The sequence below is a fragment of the Pristis pectinata genome, chromosome 7 (genome assembly GCF_009764475.1).
Source record: "Pristis pectinata isolate sPriPec2 chromosome 7, sPriPec2.1.pri, whole genome shotgun sequence".
Lineage (NCBI taxonomy): Eukaryota > Metazoa > Chordata > Chondrichthyes > Rhinopristiformes > Pristidae > Pristis > Pristis pectinata.
In genome coordinates, this window is record NC_067411.1 from 59,816,055 (window position 1) to 59,835,206 (window position 19,152).

General features: G+C 42.5%; 1 protein-coding gene across 3 annotated transcripts in view; it reads right to left on the reverse strand.

The window, feature by feature from the left end:
- The window catches only part of LOC127572373 (tudor domain-containing protein 7-like), a 107,116-nt gene extending 89,591 nt beyond the window's left edge, over nt 1-17,525 (reverse strand). Inside the window, exons 1-2 of one of the 3 annotated variants that reach the window (XM_052019558.1) lie at nt 17,451-17,525; nt 1,927-2,147 (exon numbers count right to left, since the gene is read on the reverse strand). In XM_052019558.1, coding sequence (XP_051875518.1) covers nt 1,927-2,139 — 213 coding nt within the window. In that variant the 5' untranslated portion in view covers nt 2,140-2,147; nt 17,451-17,525. Of the gene's footprint in view, nt 1-1,926; nt 2,148-16,730; nt 16,863-17,450 lie in introns of those variants that run through there. The other 2 variants (XM_052019557.1, XM_052019556.1) reach the window with 2 other exon arrangements.
- Nucleotides 17,526-19,152: the final 1,627 nt, after the last annotated feature.

The window sequence follows — 19,152 nt, forward strand, 5'->3', positions numbered from 1 at the left end:
TGCCTTAAGGATCAAAATCACAAGCTATATAACAGCATAGGAACCAATTATTGCTTTCTACAGCTTTATGAAATTATGTAGTTAATTGTTTACAGACCTCTCATGAAAAGCACATTAAACTAGTAATTAAAACTCATCTTCTTAAACAAAAGGGCCAAATCTTGTTAGCAGCGTCAGTTCAATGATCAACTGACACTAAGCACTTGCACGGATACAAGTTTGGTACTTTGGCACTGCATGGAGTCCAGCGGCAAAACACAAACTTGCTGAGATTCCCCAGAAATTGAGCTGTTGAACCTGCATGGTCAGTTCATTTTAATGGAGATTTTATTGCTGCATAAGAAAATAAAGTTACTTAGTTTTTAAAAAATACTATTTGTTATAACGTATGCAGTATTGAGGGGTTTTGATGATTTTTTTAAAAATGAAATTAGCATTAAAATGTATTAATTTGAAAAGCTTGGCAACTGTTAGGGAATTGTCAGACATGGGACATAGTTTTGGGGTTACAGAATGGAGATAGCAGGCATTAATATAAATAAGAACCAGTCTTCAAAAAAACCTGTTGAAATGTAAAGTACAAGCAGGAAACAGTCTTGTTAATTAAAAGGACAGCTTTGTAAACAAACAGTATTGTCTACAGAGCACAGGCTACTGGCCCACAGCAGGAGGTTAGCTGCTCAGGAGATACTGTTTGTAAGGTGACATGACCATGAGACATTCTCACCTGCATCAGCCAAACAATGGGGCCACGTTAATTGGCCTACATCAAACCAGACACCAGCCAAGTTATTTTGTCACTTAGCACATCAAACATGATCATAAGCATATTTCCACTGTCAATAATTGGGATATTTGTGTACTCAAGAATGAGCCCTCACAATAGTCATTCTGGGTGTCTGGGTCTCTATTCTCACAAGCTTTTAGACCATCCATACAAATTACTTTGAACCAGCAAAGGCGTTTGAACCTTCAGGAGGTATCTCCTCAGCTACAGTGTGTTCCCAGTGTAAATATGTACTTCAATGGAACCAATGTCAGACAGAAAATATTAAACAATGCCATTCTAGCTATTAAAATGGTATTGAATCACCTGCTATCTTTATTCCTAAGAGTAGAAAATCTTCATGTACTTTTGAGGAGATTTGAATAAGAGTATCTCCAAGAAAATATCTGCTTGTTGTGATGAATAAAGACCGACTAGCTTCTACAGTGTCTCCAGTGACTTACTCACAGTCACAACACTGCACACGACTATCTCACAGGGCAAAATGTGCCACACAGGGTCTTACCAATTGGGACCAGAATGCACTTAGTCAAATTCAGTCTGATAAATGCAAATCACATTTAGTGCAGGCAGTGGTGCATCTGAGGATCAAGTGGGGGCAGCAGACCACACTCCGCAAGATCCAGATATACACCCAAGAGTTAACTTCTCAAATTGATAAACGAATCCCACTAGTTAACTCTCTCAGTAGAACACTATAAATCTAGCATATATTGTTGTATTACATCATAATAATTAATAGAAACGGATTCAACTCCTGGGTTGCATAGAGTTAGACAGTATCTCACTAACACAGAGGACATACTACATAATCCTTAGCAATCATATGACGTTCCTGCTATTCATTGACCACAGCTGTAAATTACATATATAAACATACATAAAGATGGAAAAGAATCTTTATCCTAGATTCTCAATCCCACAAATCATCCAGTATCTATCTGAGCAACATACAAGTCAAATGGAAAGCAGCCCATTACTAGAGAACTACTTGTAAATTAGTAGATGTGTGTCACAGAACTAAATATGTAAGACTGGTGTTTTATAAAGAAACATTGGCGGGAGGGGGGTGGGGGGGGAAGGGGAGGGGAGGGGAGGGAAAGAGCAATACCCAACTAAACCTTCAAGTCATCTCTTACCTCTCCATTTTTATTAACTCCAAACTTCACGACTGAGGGAATACTTTTCAAGTAGTTCTCAAGGGTGGGAAATCCAAGCTGTTTATGAGGAATCACTTCACCTGTGAGTTGCTTATACTCGCCCTGTAACTTTGTGAAAGCCACACCATCTTTGCTTGACTGCAGCACTGCTCGCAGCATCTTAGCCACCAGGTCTTTTTCTGCTTCTGACATCTTTTACCCTTATAAGAGCAAAAAATATTCTTCAGGATGTAAAAGCAATGAGTATTACATGTATAAATCCTCAAAATCATTTTAACTTAAATGAAAGCTATGATATTAAAATTTAAGCCATTATTCATTTCACTTTCACAAAAAAATTGGCAGTCACCTTTAAACTGCTATCCTGAAGCTCTACACAAACTACAAGACATTCAACAGGAAGCTGGTATGGGACAGAAAAAGACTGTTAAGGTGTCTCAAAGGAAAACAAAAAGTACTGGAAACACTTAGCATGTCAAGAAACATCCAGAGGGATTGCGCTGGGATGTTCAGAACATCACACTAACCAATGAGTGCAAAGGGAAAAGTTAAGGTAAACCAAATCCTGAGACTAATAAACTCTAGAGAATAGTAAACAGTAAATTCACAGGATCCAGACAAATCTGGAAGCTTGTAACTTGATACTCTAACAAGGTTTAAAAAAAGCAACTAAGAAAAGCAATCAGAGCTCATGGGAGCAAAGGTAGCCAACTGAGCAGATGACGATAGAGCTGTTCTGGAGGACCTGAAGTCACAACCTCAAGAAGTAAATGGAAACTGGAAAACTGAGCAGAATGAGATGGGAACCCCAGCTAATTTAGTACAATGAACATTTTATAAGTAGAGGAGCGGAGTAGCACAGTGGCACAGCTGGTAGTTGCTGCCTCACAGTGCCAAAAACTTGGGTTCAATCTTGACTACAGTTTGCACGGACACTGCATGTTCTCCTTGTGAGCATGTTGGTGTCCTCCAGGTTCAGCCATTTCCTCCCACATCCCAAAATGTGGGAGGAAATTTACCATTAACAAAATGGGGAAGTTAATTAGCTTCTGTAAATTGTCCCTAGTGTATAGGTAAGCTGAAGAATTTAAGGGGAAGTTGATGAAAATGTGGGGACAATAAAAGCTTGAATTAATGCAAAATTAGTGTAAATGGGTAGCTGATGATTGGCATGGACTCAGTGGGCCAAAAGTTTCTATGCTATGTGACTATATATAAAAAGCTAAGAATGCAGGACTAGCACAGATGAGACAAGAGCTGGAGCAGCAGAGTCTGTCACTATAAAATGTAAACATCAGCACTGAAACAGACATGGTTCAATAGAATATGAATTAAATCCACAAGTTATGTAGTTGTAAAGTAAAAAAAAATACACCAGTAGATTAAAGTGGCAGATGGAGGATTATGCATTGCACACTAGAAGTGATCACCTTAAAACTGGAAGTAACTGAGTGGCAGAGCAGATTCATAACAGCCATGTTCTTAGCATTGACTAAAAGAATCAATGATAACAAAGAAATGAAGAGTCCAGGAGGTAAAATTTGAGCAGAATACCAGCCACTAAAAAGAGAATGATCAAAATACATAAAATACAAAAGTTTTGAGTTGTGTGGGAATCTCAACAGTTCATAAGTTTTTAAACTGCAAATTTAAAAACTTATGATAAAAATATTTATTTGCCAAATGAGTTTATTCCAAGAATGTGCACTATTAGCAAGGCTAGCTAATAAAGAACAGCCCTCTAGGTGTAACCCAAGGACGAGATTTCTTCCCCTTTCTTCCCCCCACCCTCAGTTATATTAGACAAAACAAAGGCAAAGCTGGGATCAGTTTAGGTACACTGAAAACCATGAACCACATTATTATACTGAAAATAATGAAATAGGAGACACTAAATAATTGCTTTGATACATAGTTTATAGTTGAGATAAAGCATTGCATGCTGGACATTCCATGAACACTGACAGATTCAATGATGTGAACTCACCAAAAGAAATGTAAAAATATTAACTAACAAAGAAAAAAAATAGCAATGAAATGACAAGTTTACAAGTTATGTATGTTTTAATCCTTGGGCTTGAAAAGAGGAAACACTATAATGCAACAATAAAAATCTTCCAAACCTCCTGATATGGGAACTATTTCTTTTGAATAGGAAAATGCATTGTCACTCCCCTATTTACGTAAAGTGAGAGAGAAGGGGACACAATACAATTCTTCAACATGAATACGTTTTCTCCTAAAGCACGTCCAGTTTAGTCCTGAATTTCATACTTCAGTGACTGCCACTGTTGCAGCGGCCTGCTACACTGGCTGTGCTGCATATGATCTAGTCTCCCATGTGTTAGTCATGCCTTAACTTATTGTTTCTCTGCTGGGAAACACTGATTAAGCTGAACTAGCTCAGGTTTGTTCCTCATCCTGCTTTTTCTCCTGGCTGTGACTGCACTTATCCTTTGTGGCTGCTCCAGCATTCAATAACACCTTTTAATTCACCATCAATTTCCTGCACCAACACGGTTTCCAATTCCGTTAGAATCCTAAAATGTACCAACTGTCTTGAATATATTCAGCTCCTCTAACAAAAACCTGCATCAAGAAGTGCATTTAGCTCCAAGTCATCCAAAATTTCCCCTTCGACCCACTGGATTTTAGTTTTAAAACAAAACTTGTAAAGCTGACTGAGCTGAACTGACTCCAGGAAGAGTTATTCTTCAAAACACAAACAAGACCAACTCAGGACAAAATTTACCTTTTTGTTTCTCCAGAGTTTGTAGCAATGGGTGCAAAGAATTTTCAGCTCAACAAATAAGCATTCACTAGAGTAAGAACTTTAAGGTGCTAAAAAAAATTTATTTCTTTGCTGTCAAAACTTCTATGAAAATTTATGATAGGTAATTAGGTCAAGCAATTCATGGACATATGTGGGATTACTTATACAAAAATGGTACTATCGAAAGGGAGGCAGGTGGGTCAGTACATTGTCCACTGACCATGATTAAAAGGTTGACACAAGATACAGCAGATTCTGGAATCTGGAGCAAAAAACAAACTGCTGGAGGAACTCAACTGGTCAAACAGCATCTGTGGGGGCAAATGGATGGTTGACATTTCAGGTCAAGACCCTGCATCAGGTTTGAGGACAGTATAGAGAGGCAAGATGGAAAAGTAAGACAGGGGCTGATAGGCAATATGTAGAATCAGGTGAGGTGTGGGAATGATGGGCAGATGGAGCCACATGGGGGAGAGGGAAGTTAAAAACAGAGGAAGGTGGAAATAGACAAGGAAAAGCAAATAGGCAGTTGAAGCCAGGTGGGGCAAGGGAAAGTAGAAATAGAGGCAGGAAGATGATAAATGTATCAGATAAGGGAGGGATGATGGAATCTTGTGGAAGACAGCATAGGAAGGGTAGGCCAAGGGAGAAGAAACCCAGATGGATGGGTGCGAGGGTAATGGGCAGATGGAACCAGGTTGGGGAGGGTAACGCTGGGCAAGGGGGAGGTGGCATGGGCAGAGAATGGAAAAGGTGAACAATAGGAGAAAGAACCTAGGTGGACTGGTAGAAGTGGGAAAGGAACACTGGTGTTGTGGGTTACCTGATATTGAAAATTTCATGTTCATACCATTGGGCTGTAGGCTACCCAAGTGGAATACGAGTTTCTGTTTGGCCTCACTGTGACAGCAGAGGACACACACGTCGGCGTGGGAATGGTGAGGGGAAATGAAATGACATACAATCGGAAGCTCAAGATGGTTGTTGCGGACAAAGTAAAGGTCTAAGGAGATGTTAGACTTGTATGTACAACAACTGGAGTATAATGGATAGAATTATGATAAAATTCTTTAAAATAGCTTGTTGGAGTACTGTGTGCAGTTCTGAGTGAGACAATAAGTTTAGATGCATTGGCTTTGGATTCACCAGAATTATCCTCAGCTCCTGGGGTTAAATTACAAGAGAAAATAAACAAACTGAAATTTCTAAATTTCAGGAAGTGATTTATTAAAATTTTCAATTTATTAAGGAGAGTTGTAAGAGAGACAAACCATTTCTGCCAGTTGGTGAGTCATGGATTAGAAGTCAGTCTCAAAATTAGACTAGATCTTGAGTAGAATTACAAAACAAATCTACAGGGTAGCAGAAGCCTGCAACTCATCCACATTTAGTTTGTTTCTAATATTTCGAATAATATTAGAAAAATCTGAGACTGATACACATTTATGAACCAGAAAGATATTACAGGAAACAGAGGGAACTCACAAATCAACCATGATATTGAATGGCTGAATGGCAGAAGAGAATTGAAAAGTTATGTGAGCTTTGAGAACTTCGATGGCTCAAATTTCATTGAATAATGAAACCTTCTCAGTTCCTGATTTACACAAGTATATCTAATAGAATCTTGTGGGAAATTCACATTTGATCTTTTATAGTTTAAATATTGAAAACTTGCAAGTTTGTTGCAAAGGATGATAGGGATACAGCTAAAACAAATGCAATGCTACCTCCAGAAGACCCTAGTTAAGGGACAAGGAGTTATAATCACCACTGAGGTTTAGGATGAGTAAAGCACTCAAAATCTTGCTATAGCATCCATAATAACTACCATCTGCTTCCATCTATTCGGTCAATTCTGTTGCCAAATGGTCTTCAATAAATAGACTTCCATGATAACTATTATTAAAATATAATATTGCAAAGTATAACTTTCATTTCAGATCCGAGCCTTTGGCTAGGATCCTTGAGTCCTCATTGTCCACGGGAATGGTACTGGAGGATTGGAGGGTGGCAAATGTATTCCCCTTATACAAAAAAGGTAGTAGGGATAGTCCAGGGAATTATAGACCAGTGAGCCTTACATCTATGGTGGGCAAGCTGTTGGAAAGGATTCTGAGAGATAGGATCTAGGGGCATTTAGAGAATCATGGTCTGATCAGGGACAGCCAGCATGGCTTTGCGAAGGGCAGATCATGTCTCACAAGCCTGATAGGATTCTTTGAGGTGACCAGACAGGTTGATGAGGGTAGCACAGTAGATGTGGTCCACATGGATTTTAGTAAGGCATTTGACAAGGTTCCACATGGTAGGCTTCTTCAGAAGGTCAGAGGGCATGGGATCCAGGGAAGCTTGGCCATGTGGATTCAGAATTGGCTTGCCTGTAGAAAGCAGAGGGTTGTGGAGGAGGGAGTGCATTCAGATTGGAGGGCTGTGACTAGTGGTGTCCCACAAGGATCAGTTCTGGGACCTCTACTTTTCGTGATTTTTATTAATGACTTAGATGAGGGGGTAGAAGGGTGGGTTGGCTGGCAAGTTTGCAGACAACACACAGGTGGGTGGTGTTGTGGATAGTGTGGAGGACTGTCGAAAATTGCAGAGGGATATTGATAGGATGCAGAGCTGGGCTAAGAAGTGGCAGATGGCATTCAATCCGGAGAAGTGTGAGGTGGTACACTTTAGAAGGACAAACTCCAAGGCGGAGTACAAAGTTAATGGCAGGATTCTTGGTAGTGTGGAGGAGAAGAAGGATCTGGGAGTTCATATCCACAGATCACTGGAACTTGCCTCACAGGTGGATAGGGTAGTTAAGAATGCTTATGGGTGTTAGCTTTCATAAGTCCAGGGATCAAGTTTAAGAGCCGCAAGGTAATGATGCAGCTCTATAAAACTCTGGTTCGACCCCACTTGGGAGTACTGTGTCCAATTCTGGTTGCCTCATTATAGGAAGGATGTGGAAGCGTTGGAAAGGGTGCAGAGATTTACCAGGATGCTGCCTGGTTTAGAGAGTATGGATTATGAGGAGAGACTAAAGGAGCTAGGGCTTTACTCTTTGGAGAGAAGCAGGATGAGGGGAGACATGATAGATGTGTACAAAATATTAAGAGGAATAGATAGAGTGGACAGCCAGCACCTCTTTCCCAGGCCATCAATGCTCAATACAGGAGGACATGGCTTTAAAGTAATGGGTGGGAAGTTCAAGGGAGATAACAGAGGAAGGTTTTTTTTTACCCAGAGAGTGGTTGGTGCATGGAATGCGCTGCCTGGGGTGGTGGTGGAGGCAGGTACATTGGTCCAATTCAAGAGATTACTAGATAGGCATATGGAGGAATTTAAAATAGAGGGATATGTGGGAGGAAGGTGTCAGATAGTCTTAGGCGAGGTTTCAAGGTCGGCAAAACATTGTGGGCCGAAGGGCCTGTATTGTGCTGTACTGTTCTATGTTCTATCATTCTTTACAAAGTGTTGTGTTATAAAAACTGCAAAAGGCAATATTCTTGTTTGTCCAAAAGATAAAGAATTTCCTTTATATAATTTCTTTATCATAAATGCATTGTTAAACTCAAGATCAAAAATTAAACCAAACTAATTTAATGAACATCTTAAGAATACTCCAATAAGGCCAAACACTGCAATCTACTAAAAAATGGAGATAATACACATTTAGAGCATGTTCAACATTAAGAAAAATACAAAATCTTCTCAATATCACTGGAATAACATATTGCAGCCTGCATCCAAGTGTCACAAACCAGCAACAAAAGAAACACACTGAGCATGATTCAGTGTTAAAAACTATTTTATTAATCACTACTTATGATAATACGAAAAATAAAAGTTAAAAAAAATGTTAGTATGTTAGAATTCAAGAATGTTAAACCTCGAACGTTAACCCCAAAACTAAACTCGTCGTGTGTGTGTGTGACAAAGTCCAAAACTCCCAGTTCCTGAATGGTTCTTAAAGTTCAGTTCCGCAAGCCATAAGGTGAAACATGAGCAAGGGCTTCTTCAACAACCACCGTTGTCTGAAGATAAGATGTAGATGTAGAAAAACATAGAGAGAGTACATACGAAATCCAAATGTTCCACGATGGAACCCAAACGACACTTCAGTGTTTACTCGGTAGTGACTTCCTCACCCCGAAAAGCATCCGAACCGTGGTCGTCCACACACAAATACCTGTTTCCTTCTACAGGTCAGCAACAAAGTGAACTCCACCGGATTACTTCCAACTTCCATACATGGATTTCAGTGGCAAACACAGTTATTGTTACTCATCCATCGGTAGAGAAAACAAGCAGGCTGGTGTCTCTCTCCCTTCTCTCTCTCTCTCCTTCTAACTTCTTCAACAACGTCATTACGTCCTTTATCTTCTATTGACGTAAGCACGCCCCACACACACATACACACACACTCTCTATCTTAAAGGGACTTTCACTGAGTCCGTAACACAAGTCAGGGGTTGACTTGATACTGGAATAGCTGTGTCATCCTTTCCTTTCAGAACCAGCATTGTCCTTCATAACTGATTTACACTCTTAAATTCAGCGGCAATAGAAGCTTAAAATATTTCAAACTGACACTAAATTGGTTGTGAAAGTAAAAGGAGCTATTCAGAGCACTGCAGAAGTCTTTCAATCCAACCTCCTGAACAAGGATGTTCCGCTGCAAGCTAGCATGGACCTGATGGGCTAAGTGGCCTTTTTCTATGATGTTATTAGTGTAACAACAACACAAAGAATTCTGGAAGAAATGAATTTCAAATAACTTTCAAGATAATTAAAATTCCCATATAGTCCCATATTACCAAGCACGTTTAAAGGAGGTGACCCAAAATGTTATGAGTTATACGTTGAGACTTGCAGAAGGAAGAAAGATTCAGGATGCCAAAACATACATAGTGAAGACTTTATTACAACAAAGTTTAAGTTATTAGAACTGAAAAACAATAGCAAACAAAACAAGCAAACTGCAGCAAGGACATACTGTACACTTGACCTTTGGAGGTTGTTGGTAATTGGCTCTGATATCTGTTGCTCAGCTTAAGATCAAACAGGAAAGGAATATACACACATCAGCTAAAACGGGGTGGATTCAAGAATATAGAAACAATATTCTCTGGTAAGAATCAAACATTGTTGCTTCATGCCTCAATTTAATGTCTCGTCCAGAAGAAAATATGACAATGCATTCAAGTATCAACCTAGATCATGCAATCTTAAAATGGACTTGGACTCACTTTGTTAACAGTGAAGGTGTAAATGTCAGACTAAGCCAAGGCTATAAGAGGAATATTCTATAAAGTGCAATTACTATAAAATAGATTCTAGATTCAGTTAAACATTAAAGTGAAGCTAAACAGTTAAATACTCTGCCATTCCTGGGTATTCAGCATTTAAAATAAAACTTGAACCATAATTTGTTTCTCAGTTGCTGAAACTCATAGGCACGTGGAAGCAATAAGCCTCCAACACTGTAGGCTCAATATAAATAGAACATAGAACAATTACAGCACAATTCAGGCCCTTCAGCCCACAAAGCTGTGCTGAATATGTCCCTACTCTAGAAATTACTAGGCTTACCCATAGCCCTCTATTTTTCTCAGCTCCATGTACCTATGTAACAGTCTCTTGAAAGACCCTATCGTATCAGCCTCCACCACCATTTCCGGCAGCCCATTCCACGCACTCACCACTCTCTAAGTAAAACACTTACCCCTGACATCTCCTCTATATCTACTCCCCAGCATCTTAAACCTAAGTCCTCTTGTGGCTACCAATTCAGCCCCGGGGAAAAGCCTCTGACTATCTACCCTATCAGTACCTCTCATCATCTTATACACCTCAGTCAGGTCTCCCCTCATCCCCCATCTCTCCAAGGAGAAAAGGCTGAGTTCCCTCAACCTGCTTTCATAAGGCATGCTCTGCATTCCAGGCAGCATCCTTGTAACTCTCCTCTGCACCCTCTCTATGGCTTCCACATCTTTCCTGTAGTGAGGCGGCCAGAACTGAGCACAAGACTCCAAGTGGGGTCTGACCAGGGTCCTATATAGCTGCAACAACACCTCACGGCTCCTAAATTCAATTCCCCGATTGATGAAGGACAATACACCATATGCCTTCTTAACCACAGCGTCAACCTGCGCAGCCGCTTTGAGTGTCCTATGGACTCGGACCCCAAGATCCCTCTGATCCTCCACACTGCCAAGTGTCCTACCATTAATACTATATTCCGCCAACATATTTGACCTACCAAAATGAACCACTTCACACTTATCTGGGTTGAACTGCATCTGCCACTTCTCAGCTCAACTCTGCATCCTATCTATGTCCCTCTGTAACCTCTGACAGCCCTCCAAACTATCCACAACATCCCCAACCTTCGTGTCATCTGCAAACTTACTAACCCACCCCTCCACGTCCTCATCCAGGTCGTTTATAAAAATCACAAATAGTAAGGGTCCCAGTACAGATCCCTGAGGTACACCACTGGTCACCGACCTCCACTCAGAATACGACCCTTCAACAACCACCCTTTGCCTCTGTGGGCCAGCCAGTTCTGGATCCACACTGCAATGTCCCCTTGGATCCCATGTCTCCTCACCTTCTCCATAAGCCTCGCATGGGGTACCTTATCAAACGCCTTGCTGAAATCCATATACACTACATCTGCTGCTCTCCCTTCATCGATGTGCTTTGTCACACCCTCAAAAAATTCAATCAGGCTCGTAAGGCAGGACCTGCCCTTAACAAAGCCGTGCTGACTATTCCTAATCATATTATACCTCTTCAAATGTTCATAAATCCTGCCTCTCAGGATCTTCTCCATCAGCTTACCAACCACTGAGGTAAGACTCACCGGTCTATAATTTCCTGGGCTATCCCTACTCCCTTTCTTGAATAAGGGAACAACATCTGCAACCCTCCAATCTTCCGGAACCTCTCCCGTCTCCATGGACGATACAAAGATCATCGTCAGAGGCTCTGCAATCTCCTCCCTCGCCTCCCACAGCAACCTGGGGTACATCTCATCCGGTCCCGGCGACTTATCTAACTTGATGCTTTCCAAAAGTTTCAGCACCACCTCTTTTCTAATATCTACATGCTCAAGCTTTTCAGGCCACTACAATCCCCCAGATCTTTTCCCGTGGTGAATACTGACGTAAAGTATTCATTAAGTACCTGCGCTATTTCTTCCGGATCCATACACACTTTCCCACTGCTGCACTTGATAGGCCCTATCCTTTTGCATTTCATCCGCTTACTCTTCACATACTTGTAGAACGCCTTGGGGTTTTCCTTAATCCTGCCCGCCAAGGCCTTCTCATGTCCTCTTCTGGCTCTCCTAATCTCTTTCTTAAGTTCCTTCCTTTTAGCCTTGTATTCCTCCAGATCTCTAACATTACCTAGCTCTCTGTACCTTTTGTATGCTTTTCTTTTCCTTTTGACTAGATTTATTATAGCCTTCGTACACCATGGTTCCTGTATCCTGTCATGACTCCCGTCTCATCAGAACATGTCTATGCAAAGATCCACACAAATATCCCCTGAATATTTGCCACATATCTTCTGTACTTTTCCCAGAGAACATCTGTTCCCAATTTAATCTTCCAATTTCCTGCCTGAGAGCCTCATAATTCCCTTTACTCCAAGTAAACACCTTTCTAGCCTGTCTGTTCCTATCCCTCTCCAGTGCTAACGTAAAGGAGATAGAATTATGATCACTATCACCAAAATGTTCACCCACTGAGAGATCTGACACCTGACCAGGTTCATTACCCAATATCAAATCAAGTACAGCATCTCCTCTTGTAGGTCTATCTACATACTGTGTCAACAACCCTTCCTGAACACACCTATCAAATTCCACCCCATCTAAACCCCTCACTGTCTGGAGATGCCAATCGATGTTTGGGAAATTAAAATCCCCCATCACAACAACTCTGTTATTCTCACACCTTTCTAGGATCTGTTTCCCTACCTGCTCCTCAATAACCCTGTCACTATTGGGCAGCCTATAAAAAACACCCAGCACCATTATCAACCCCTTCCTGTTCCTAACCTCCACCCACAGAGACTCCGTAGACAATCCCTCCACAACGTCCACCTTTTCCGCAGCCGTGACACTATCTCTGATCAACAGTGCCACTCCCCCACCTCTCTTGCCTCCCTCCCTGTCCTTCCTGAAACATCTAAAACCCGGCACTTGAATCAACCATTCCAGCCCCGGAGCCATCCACGTCTCTGTAATGGCCACCACATCATAGCTCCCAAGTATCGATCCAAGCTCTAAGCTCATCTGCCTTGTTCACAACACTCCTTGCGTTAAAATAGACACATCTCAAGCCTGTCTGAGCATGTCCCTTCTCTATCACCTGCCTATGCTACTTACTCCTAGCCTCCTCTATTTGACAGCCAAACACCTCTTCCCCAGTCTCTCCAGTACGGATCCCACCCCCCAACAATTCTAGTTTAAACTCTCCCCAGTAGCCTTAGCAAACCTCCCCGCCAGGTATGACCTGTTCAAAGAGGACTGGTTGCACTTGAAACCCTCTGGGATTCAAGTGCAACCAGTCCTCTTTGAACAGGTCATACCTGCCCCAAAAGAGGGCCCAATGATCCAGAAAACTGAATCCCTGCTCCTTCAATCCATATATATTCCTCCTTACCTCTGACCCATCCTCCAGTGGATCTGCTCTTCCCTCCCCCCCACACCTGGCTATCACTATCTCTTAACTGCATCTACCTATCACCACCTTGTGCCCACCCCACCTCCCCTCTTTTGTCCACCTATCACTGCTCTGCTTTTCCCTCCTATATATTGGGCTTCCCCTTTTCCTCTCTTCAGTCCTGAAGAAGAGTCCTGACCAGAACTGTTGACCGCCTGCTTTTCTCCACGGAGGCTGCCTGGCCTACTGAGTTACTCCAGTATCATTGTGTTTTTCAGCTCCATATAATGAGTTACGGAATCTCAGTTTCAAACATGTTAACAAAAGTGCTGTCTTTCAGTTTCAAGGTACTGTCAACATAGCCAACAGACCAATGGAATTACACAACAGTGCTCACAGTGAAGTAATGAATCTTACACTGCAGTATATTACACAACATGAAATGACGTTCTTTCACTTTCGTTTCAGTCCAAAACACTGGGAACCCAGGGAACTGCCTGTGACAATTTGTAGGCCACACCTAATACACAAGGAAACAATTTGTTTTGTTTCTGTATCAAGGTCTCTACCCATGAAAGTAAACTCCCCCATCATACAGCATTGTCAGACAAAATAAAGTTAGTACTTTCTGAACTTTCATTCCTCTTTCAAGTCTGGATCATCCTTTATGCCTTTTGCAAATAACCCCTTAAACCCTTTCAAACATGTTAACAAAAATGCTGTCTTTCAGTTTCAAGGTACTGTCAACATAGCCAACAGACCAATGCAATTACACAAGAGTGCTCACAGTGAAGTAATGAATCTTACACTGCAGTATATTACACAACATGAAATGACGTTCTTTCACTTTCATTTCAGTCCAAAACACTGGGAACCCAGGGAACTGCCTGTGACAATTTGTAGGCCACACCTAATACACAAGGAAACAATTTGTTTTGTTTCTGTATCAAGGTCTCTACCCATGAAAGTAAACTCCCCCATCATACAGCATTGTCAGACAAAATAAAGTTAGTACTTTCTGAACTTTCATTCCTCTTTCAAGTCTGGATCATCCTTTATGCCTTTTGCAAACAACCCCTTAAACCCCTCTCCAACAACTGCAAAGAGGTAATGGACTTGCAAAGAAGAGTGACAAGTAATTCTTGGACTTAACTGTCACCAACATTAGAATGACAGATCCTCCCCAGCTTACAAACACCTACCTGACTTACATACAGGCTGTCCATACGAATTAACTGTTTGGGAGACCAGCAGGATGGACGTGCCAGCTGCTGCAGGCATTTTCTACCACCTGGGAACTCAGTTTGCAACCACATTTCCAACTTGCAAACTCTTCAGGTTACAAACAATTAATAAGAACAGAACCCTGCCTTCAACTGGGGATGACCAGTACTGACTCAACTGACCCTGTTCCTTCCCATTCCTTCATCAACACATCCTCCAAACGAGATCCCTGATACTGCATTTTTTTTCCCATTTTAATTCCTATTTGCACTTATGCCCTTGGCACACAAATCTTACCTTTGGGACTTTGGTATTGGTATTGGTTTATTATTGTCACTTGTACCGAGGTACAGTGAAAAACTTGTCTTGCATACCAATCGTACAGGTCAATTCATTACACAGTGCAGTTACATTGAGTTAGTATTGAGTGCATTGATGTAGTACAGGTAAAAACAATAACAGTACAGAGTAAAGTTTCACAGCTACAGAGAAAGTGCAGTGCAGTAAGGTGCAAGGTCACAACAAGGTAGATCGTGAAGTCATAGTCCATCTCATTGTATAAAGGGAACTGTTCAGTAGTCTTATCACAGTGGGGTAGAAGCTGTCCCTAAGTCTGGTGGTACATGCCCTCAGGCTCCTGTATTTTCTCAAGAGACTGCAGATGCTGAAGTCTGGAGCAAAAAACAAACTGCTGGAGCAACTCAGCAGGTCCCACTGTGTTTCTCCAGCAGTTTGTTCCTTTTGTCTTTGATGCTACTCCATTGCTCTCTAGCACTGCCAAAGGATCAACTTTAAGTTTCCTTAGTCCTCAATTCCTCTTAATTTCAAATTCCACCCACTTCTCAAATACTTCATTTCTCCCTTTCAAAACTGCCTTCATTACTGCACCTCAAAAAACAAACCTAGTCCCCTGTATCCTTGCACATTTCTCCAGCTCCATCCCTGATCACCACCTCAGGTTGAATTAAACTGCTTGAAACCACAGTATTCTAACTAAACAACTTTTTTGTTTAAGTTCATTTCAGGATCTGGGTGTTTCGTGTACTCCAGGATTGTTGGTCATTGAGGAACCTACTGCAGATGGTTGGTCCTGGGAGAATGCCTTGAGGAACTCCCAACAATAATGCCAGGGATAGAATGATTGCCTTCTGATAACCACAACCATCTTCCTTTGATTAGCCAAACTGTGTTTACCCTGGTTGTGAATGGGCCATATCTGGGCAATTTTCCACATTGTTGGGTAGATGACAGTATTGCAACTATGCCGGAAAAGCTTGGCTGGAGGGTCAGTTTGTTTCAGAGCACAAATCTTCAGTGTTACTGCTGGTATGTTCCATGGTCCCGTTACCTTTTCTGCACCCAGTGCTTTCAGCTGCTTCTTGATATCACGTAGTATGAATTAAATTGTCTGGAGAACGGCTTCTGCAATGGTGGGATCTCAGGAGGAACACTAAGAGGATGAGGTGGTGCACATGGCCGAGCTCAGAACCACTTAACACCATAGACTTAAGTCACCCTGGCAAGACTGCTTTCATGCTTCTATCATACTGATATTGCTGTCATTTCTCCACAGTACACAGACAGCTTTACAGTACATGAACAGGTGACTAATTTTCTTTTTTAAACACAGTGAGCTGTCTGAAATATATTGAAATGCATCTCCATAGAGGCATACATCATGAAATCATTATTTACTTCTATGTCTTAGACCCCAATATCCACAACCATCTCATCTGGTGTTTCTAAACATCAACAATCATACACCTTTCAGGCCAATGAAAACATTATAGTACGCAATCTGCAGCCAGTGGCATACAATAACTGTAAAGTGCTCGATATTCTTTTGTAAGGACCATTTTAAAAAAACGCAATTTCAACAAAACTGCAAATATTCTAATTGCAAAACAGAAGTTCAACCAGAATATTGTTTTCATTAACGATAGATCTGTCCATTTCTGTAGTTCCACCGTTTTCTGTTCTTATTGCTCTGTCGACACACCGAGTCTCGGGGTTTCTTTGATGCACCAACGTGCGGTCCCGCTTGTCCCCGGCTACACCAACACCCCTAAAACCGGTGTCAGGATCACACAACTACTCCCTGCCCCGCACCCACTCACCGATTACTGTAAGTATTCGTCAACTTCCAACTTTCCTCCCTTCTTATGCCACTGGGGTCTGTCACTGAGGTTGTGCCTGAGCAATGTTCGCTGGGTTTACCTTTCTCAAACACTCCCACCCTCCGTAGATCTCCCGATGACTCCGTTTCAGCCCGTCTTCTCTCAGTTTACTGGATTCGTAGTATTCACCTCAGTCTAGTCGCCTTCAGTTCTCAAAACTAGTCCATGGTAGACCCTTCGGTCCCTATCCTCGCCCAACCCCTACCAATGGTTCTGGGGTCTCCTCCTGCCCCTCCAGCCCTCGCTGCCTGGGTGTTTTCCAGCCCCACGTTACTCCCTTGTCCACCCAGTACTAACCTCACCCTCTCGGTACCCCGGGACCTCCCCCAACCCTCGGTGCTCAACTAGTCTGCCCGCACTACTTCTCCCAGCCCCGATGCTCCCGATGTTCCCGCGATGCTGTCAGTGTTCCGGCGGCCTCCCGGTGCCGCCTGGTGACTCCCTCCCTCCTTCTCCGGCCTCCTGATGGACCCCCGGTGCCCCCCAGCACCCCGCCCCCCCGCCGATGCTTCATCAGTTCCCTCCCAACACTCCCCCGATGCCCTCACGGCCCTAACCAGATGTCCCTCCGGTGCTCCCCACAACTGTCCTTACAGTGCTCTCCCGATGCTCCCGCCGGGTCCCCCCGCCCTCCGCTCCCAGTAGTTCCCCGATACTCACCGCCACCCGCGCCCTGCCCGGCGGTTGGATTCTCTCCGTCTGGACCACCGGTGTGCACATGCGCACCTCACCCCCACGGCAGCGCAGAATCTGCGCACGCGCAAAGCCTCCCCGACTGGGCACCTGCGATTGTTTGCGTTGTCGTGTCGCGCATGCGCCGGTTGCCGGCGAAGGCGGGATGGCAGCGAGTTATATCAGCCAGCTTCCAAATTGTGATGAAGTTGAACCTCTTGAATATCAGTGCATGTAACGCAAGGGAAAACTGTTCGTGTTTATTTTACATTTTTAAGAAAAAATTGGGCGGTGGGTGAGAGAAAGCTGCTTGACTAATCGTCGAAAAATTCCGCAGGGAGGAGTGTACTGTAAGGGTGGCAATATCGGCCAATTCATGTTAGGGTGTGGAGTGGGGTTTGAAGAAGTTGGCAAGTCTTCTGGGGAAATAGCCGGAAGACATCCGGAGTTGGCAAATTCAGCACCAATTATCGTTTCAAACTCGCAACTTTTTCTGTTTTAAAATGTGTTTTACGAAAAGAAACAAAGCCTTGGTGACTTTAAGTAGTATCCGACATTGATCAAGGGTGTTTGTTACAAGTACCAAGCTTGGTTTGAGCTGGTAACAGCTGACCAGCAGTTAACCACCTACTGAACAGTCTTCCCTTGAGTTCAGTACGATTGGGCTTGTTGTGATTATTTTGCTGATTAGCTAGTCAGCACTTAGTATGAAAGACTAGCTTGTGATTGACAGCCTTGGACAAGATACCGAAAGTGAATGGTGCCAGTGACACTATATTTCGGCACATGCAGGTGACTAAAGAGATGAAAAATACTGACTTAGAAATTCTTTTACTTTTAAAACTTTACCTAATGAATAGCCAGATTGAAGCGTTCTGGAGCAACAAACAAGATGCTGGAGGAACTCAAAGGGTCAGGCAGCATCTATGGAGGGAAATGGACAGTCGATGTTTCCAGTCAAGACCATTTATCTGGACAAGACCCTTCCCTTCACGGATGCTGCCTGACTTGCTGAGTTCCTTCAGTATTTTGTTTGTTGCTCCAAATTCCAGAATCTGCAATCTCTTGTGTCTTCAGATTAAAGCATTCCATTTGTGCAAATACAGTTAAATGGCACATATGGTATGCATAATGTGAAATTCTTGCTTTGACTTTCATGTGCCACCAAATGCAATATGTAGTGTACATTATCTGCAACACTTATTTGGTGGTAGTTTTCCAGTGCCTTGAGGTGCCTACTATGGATATTCCAGATCTCAGAAGCATATAGGAGGACCAGGATCACTGCTGCGCAGTAGGTCATGAGTATTGCGCCAGGTCATGATGGCATGGTTAGCATCATGCCACGCATGCCATTGCGGAGCAAATGCTGGATGGGAACAAACACATTTTTCTTAATTCTGTGCAGGTGCATTGAAGGAGATCGTGAATTTCATTACTGCTGTCTGCCTGCCTCAAGAGGTAGCTCCCAATATATGAGAAGTGGTCCATGTTTTCCAGGGCTTTATTGAGAACATTCATTGTAAGCAGAGGAGGACAGGTTAGTAGAACACCTTTGTCTTGCTGATGTTGGACCCATCTTCTTGTATATCTCAGTGACTGAGCCAATGATAGCTTGGAGCTTGACCTCCAATATGAAAAGCATGGGTGTAATCTACAGTCTGCAGCTTGACTGTTGATGTTCAGGTAA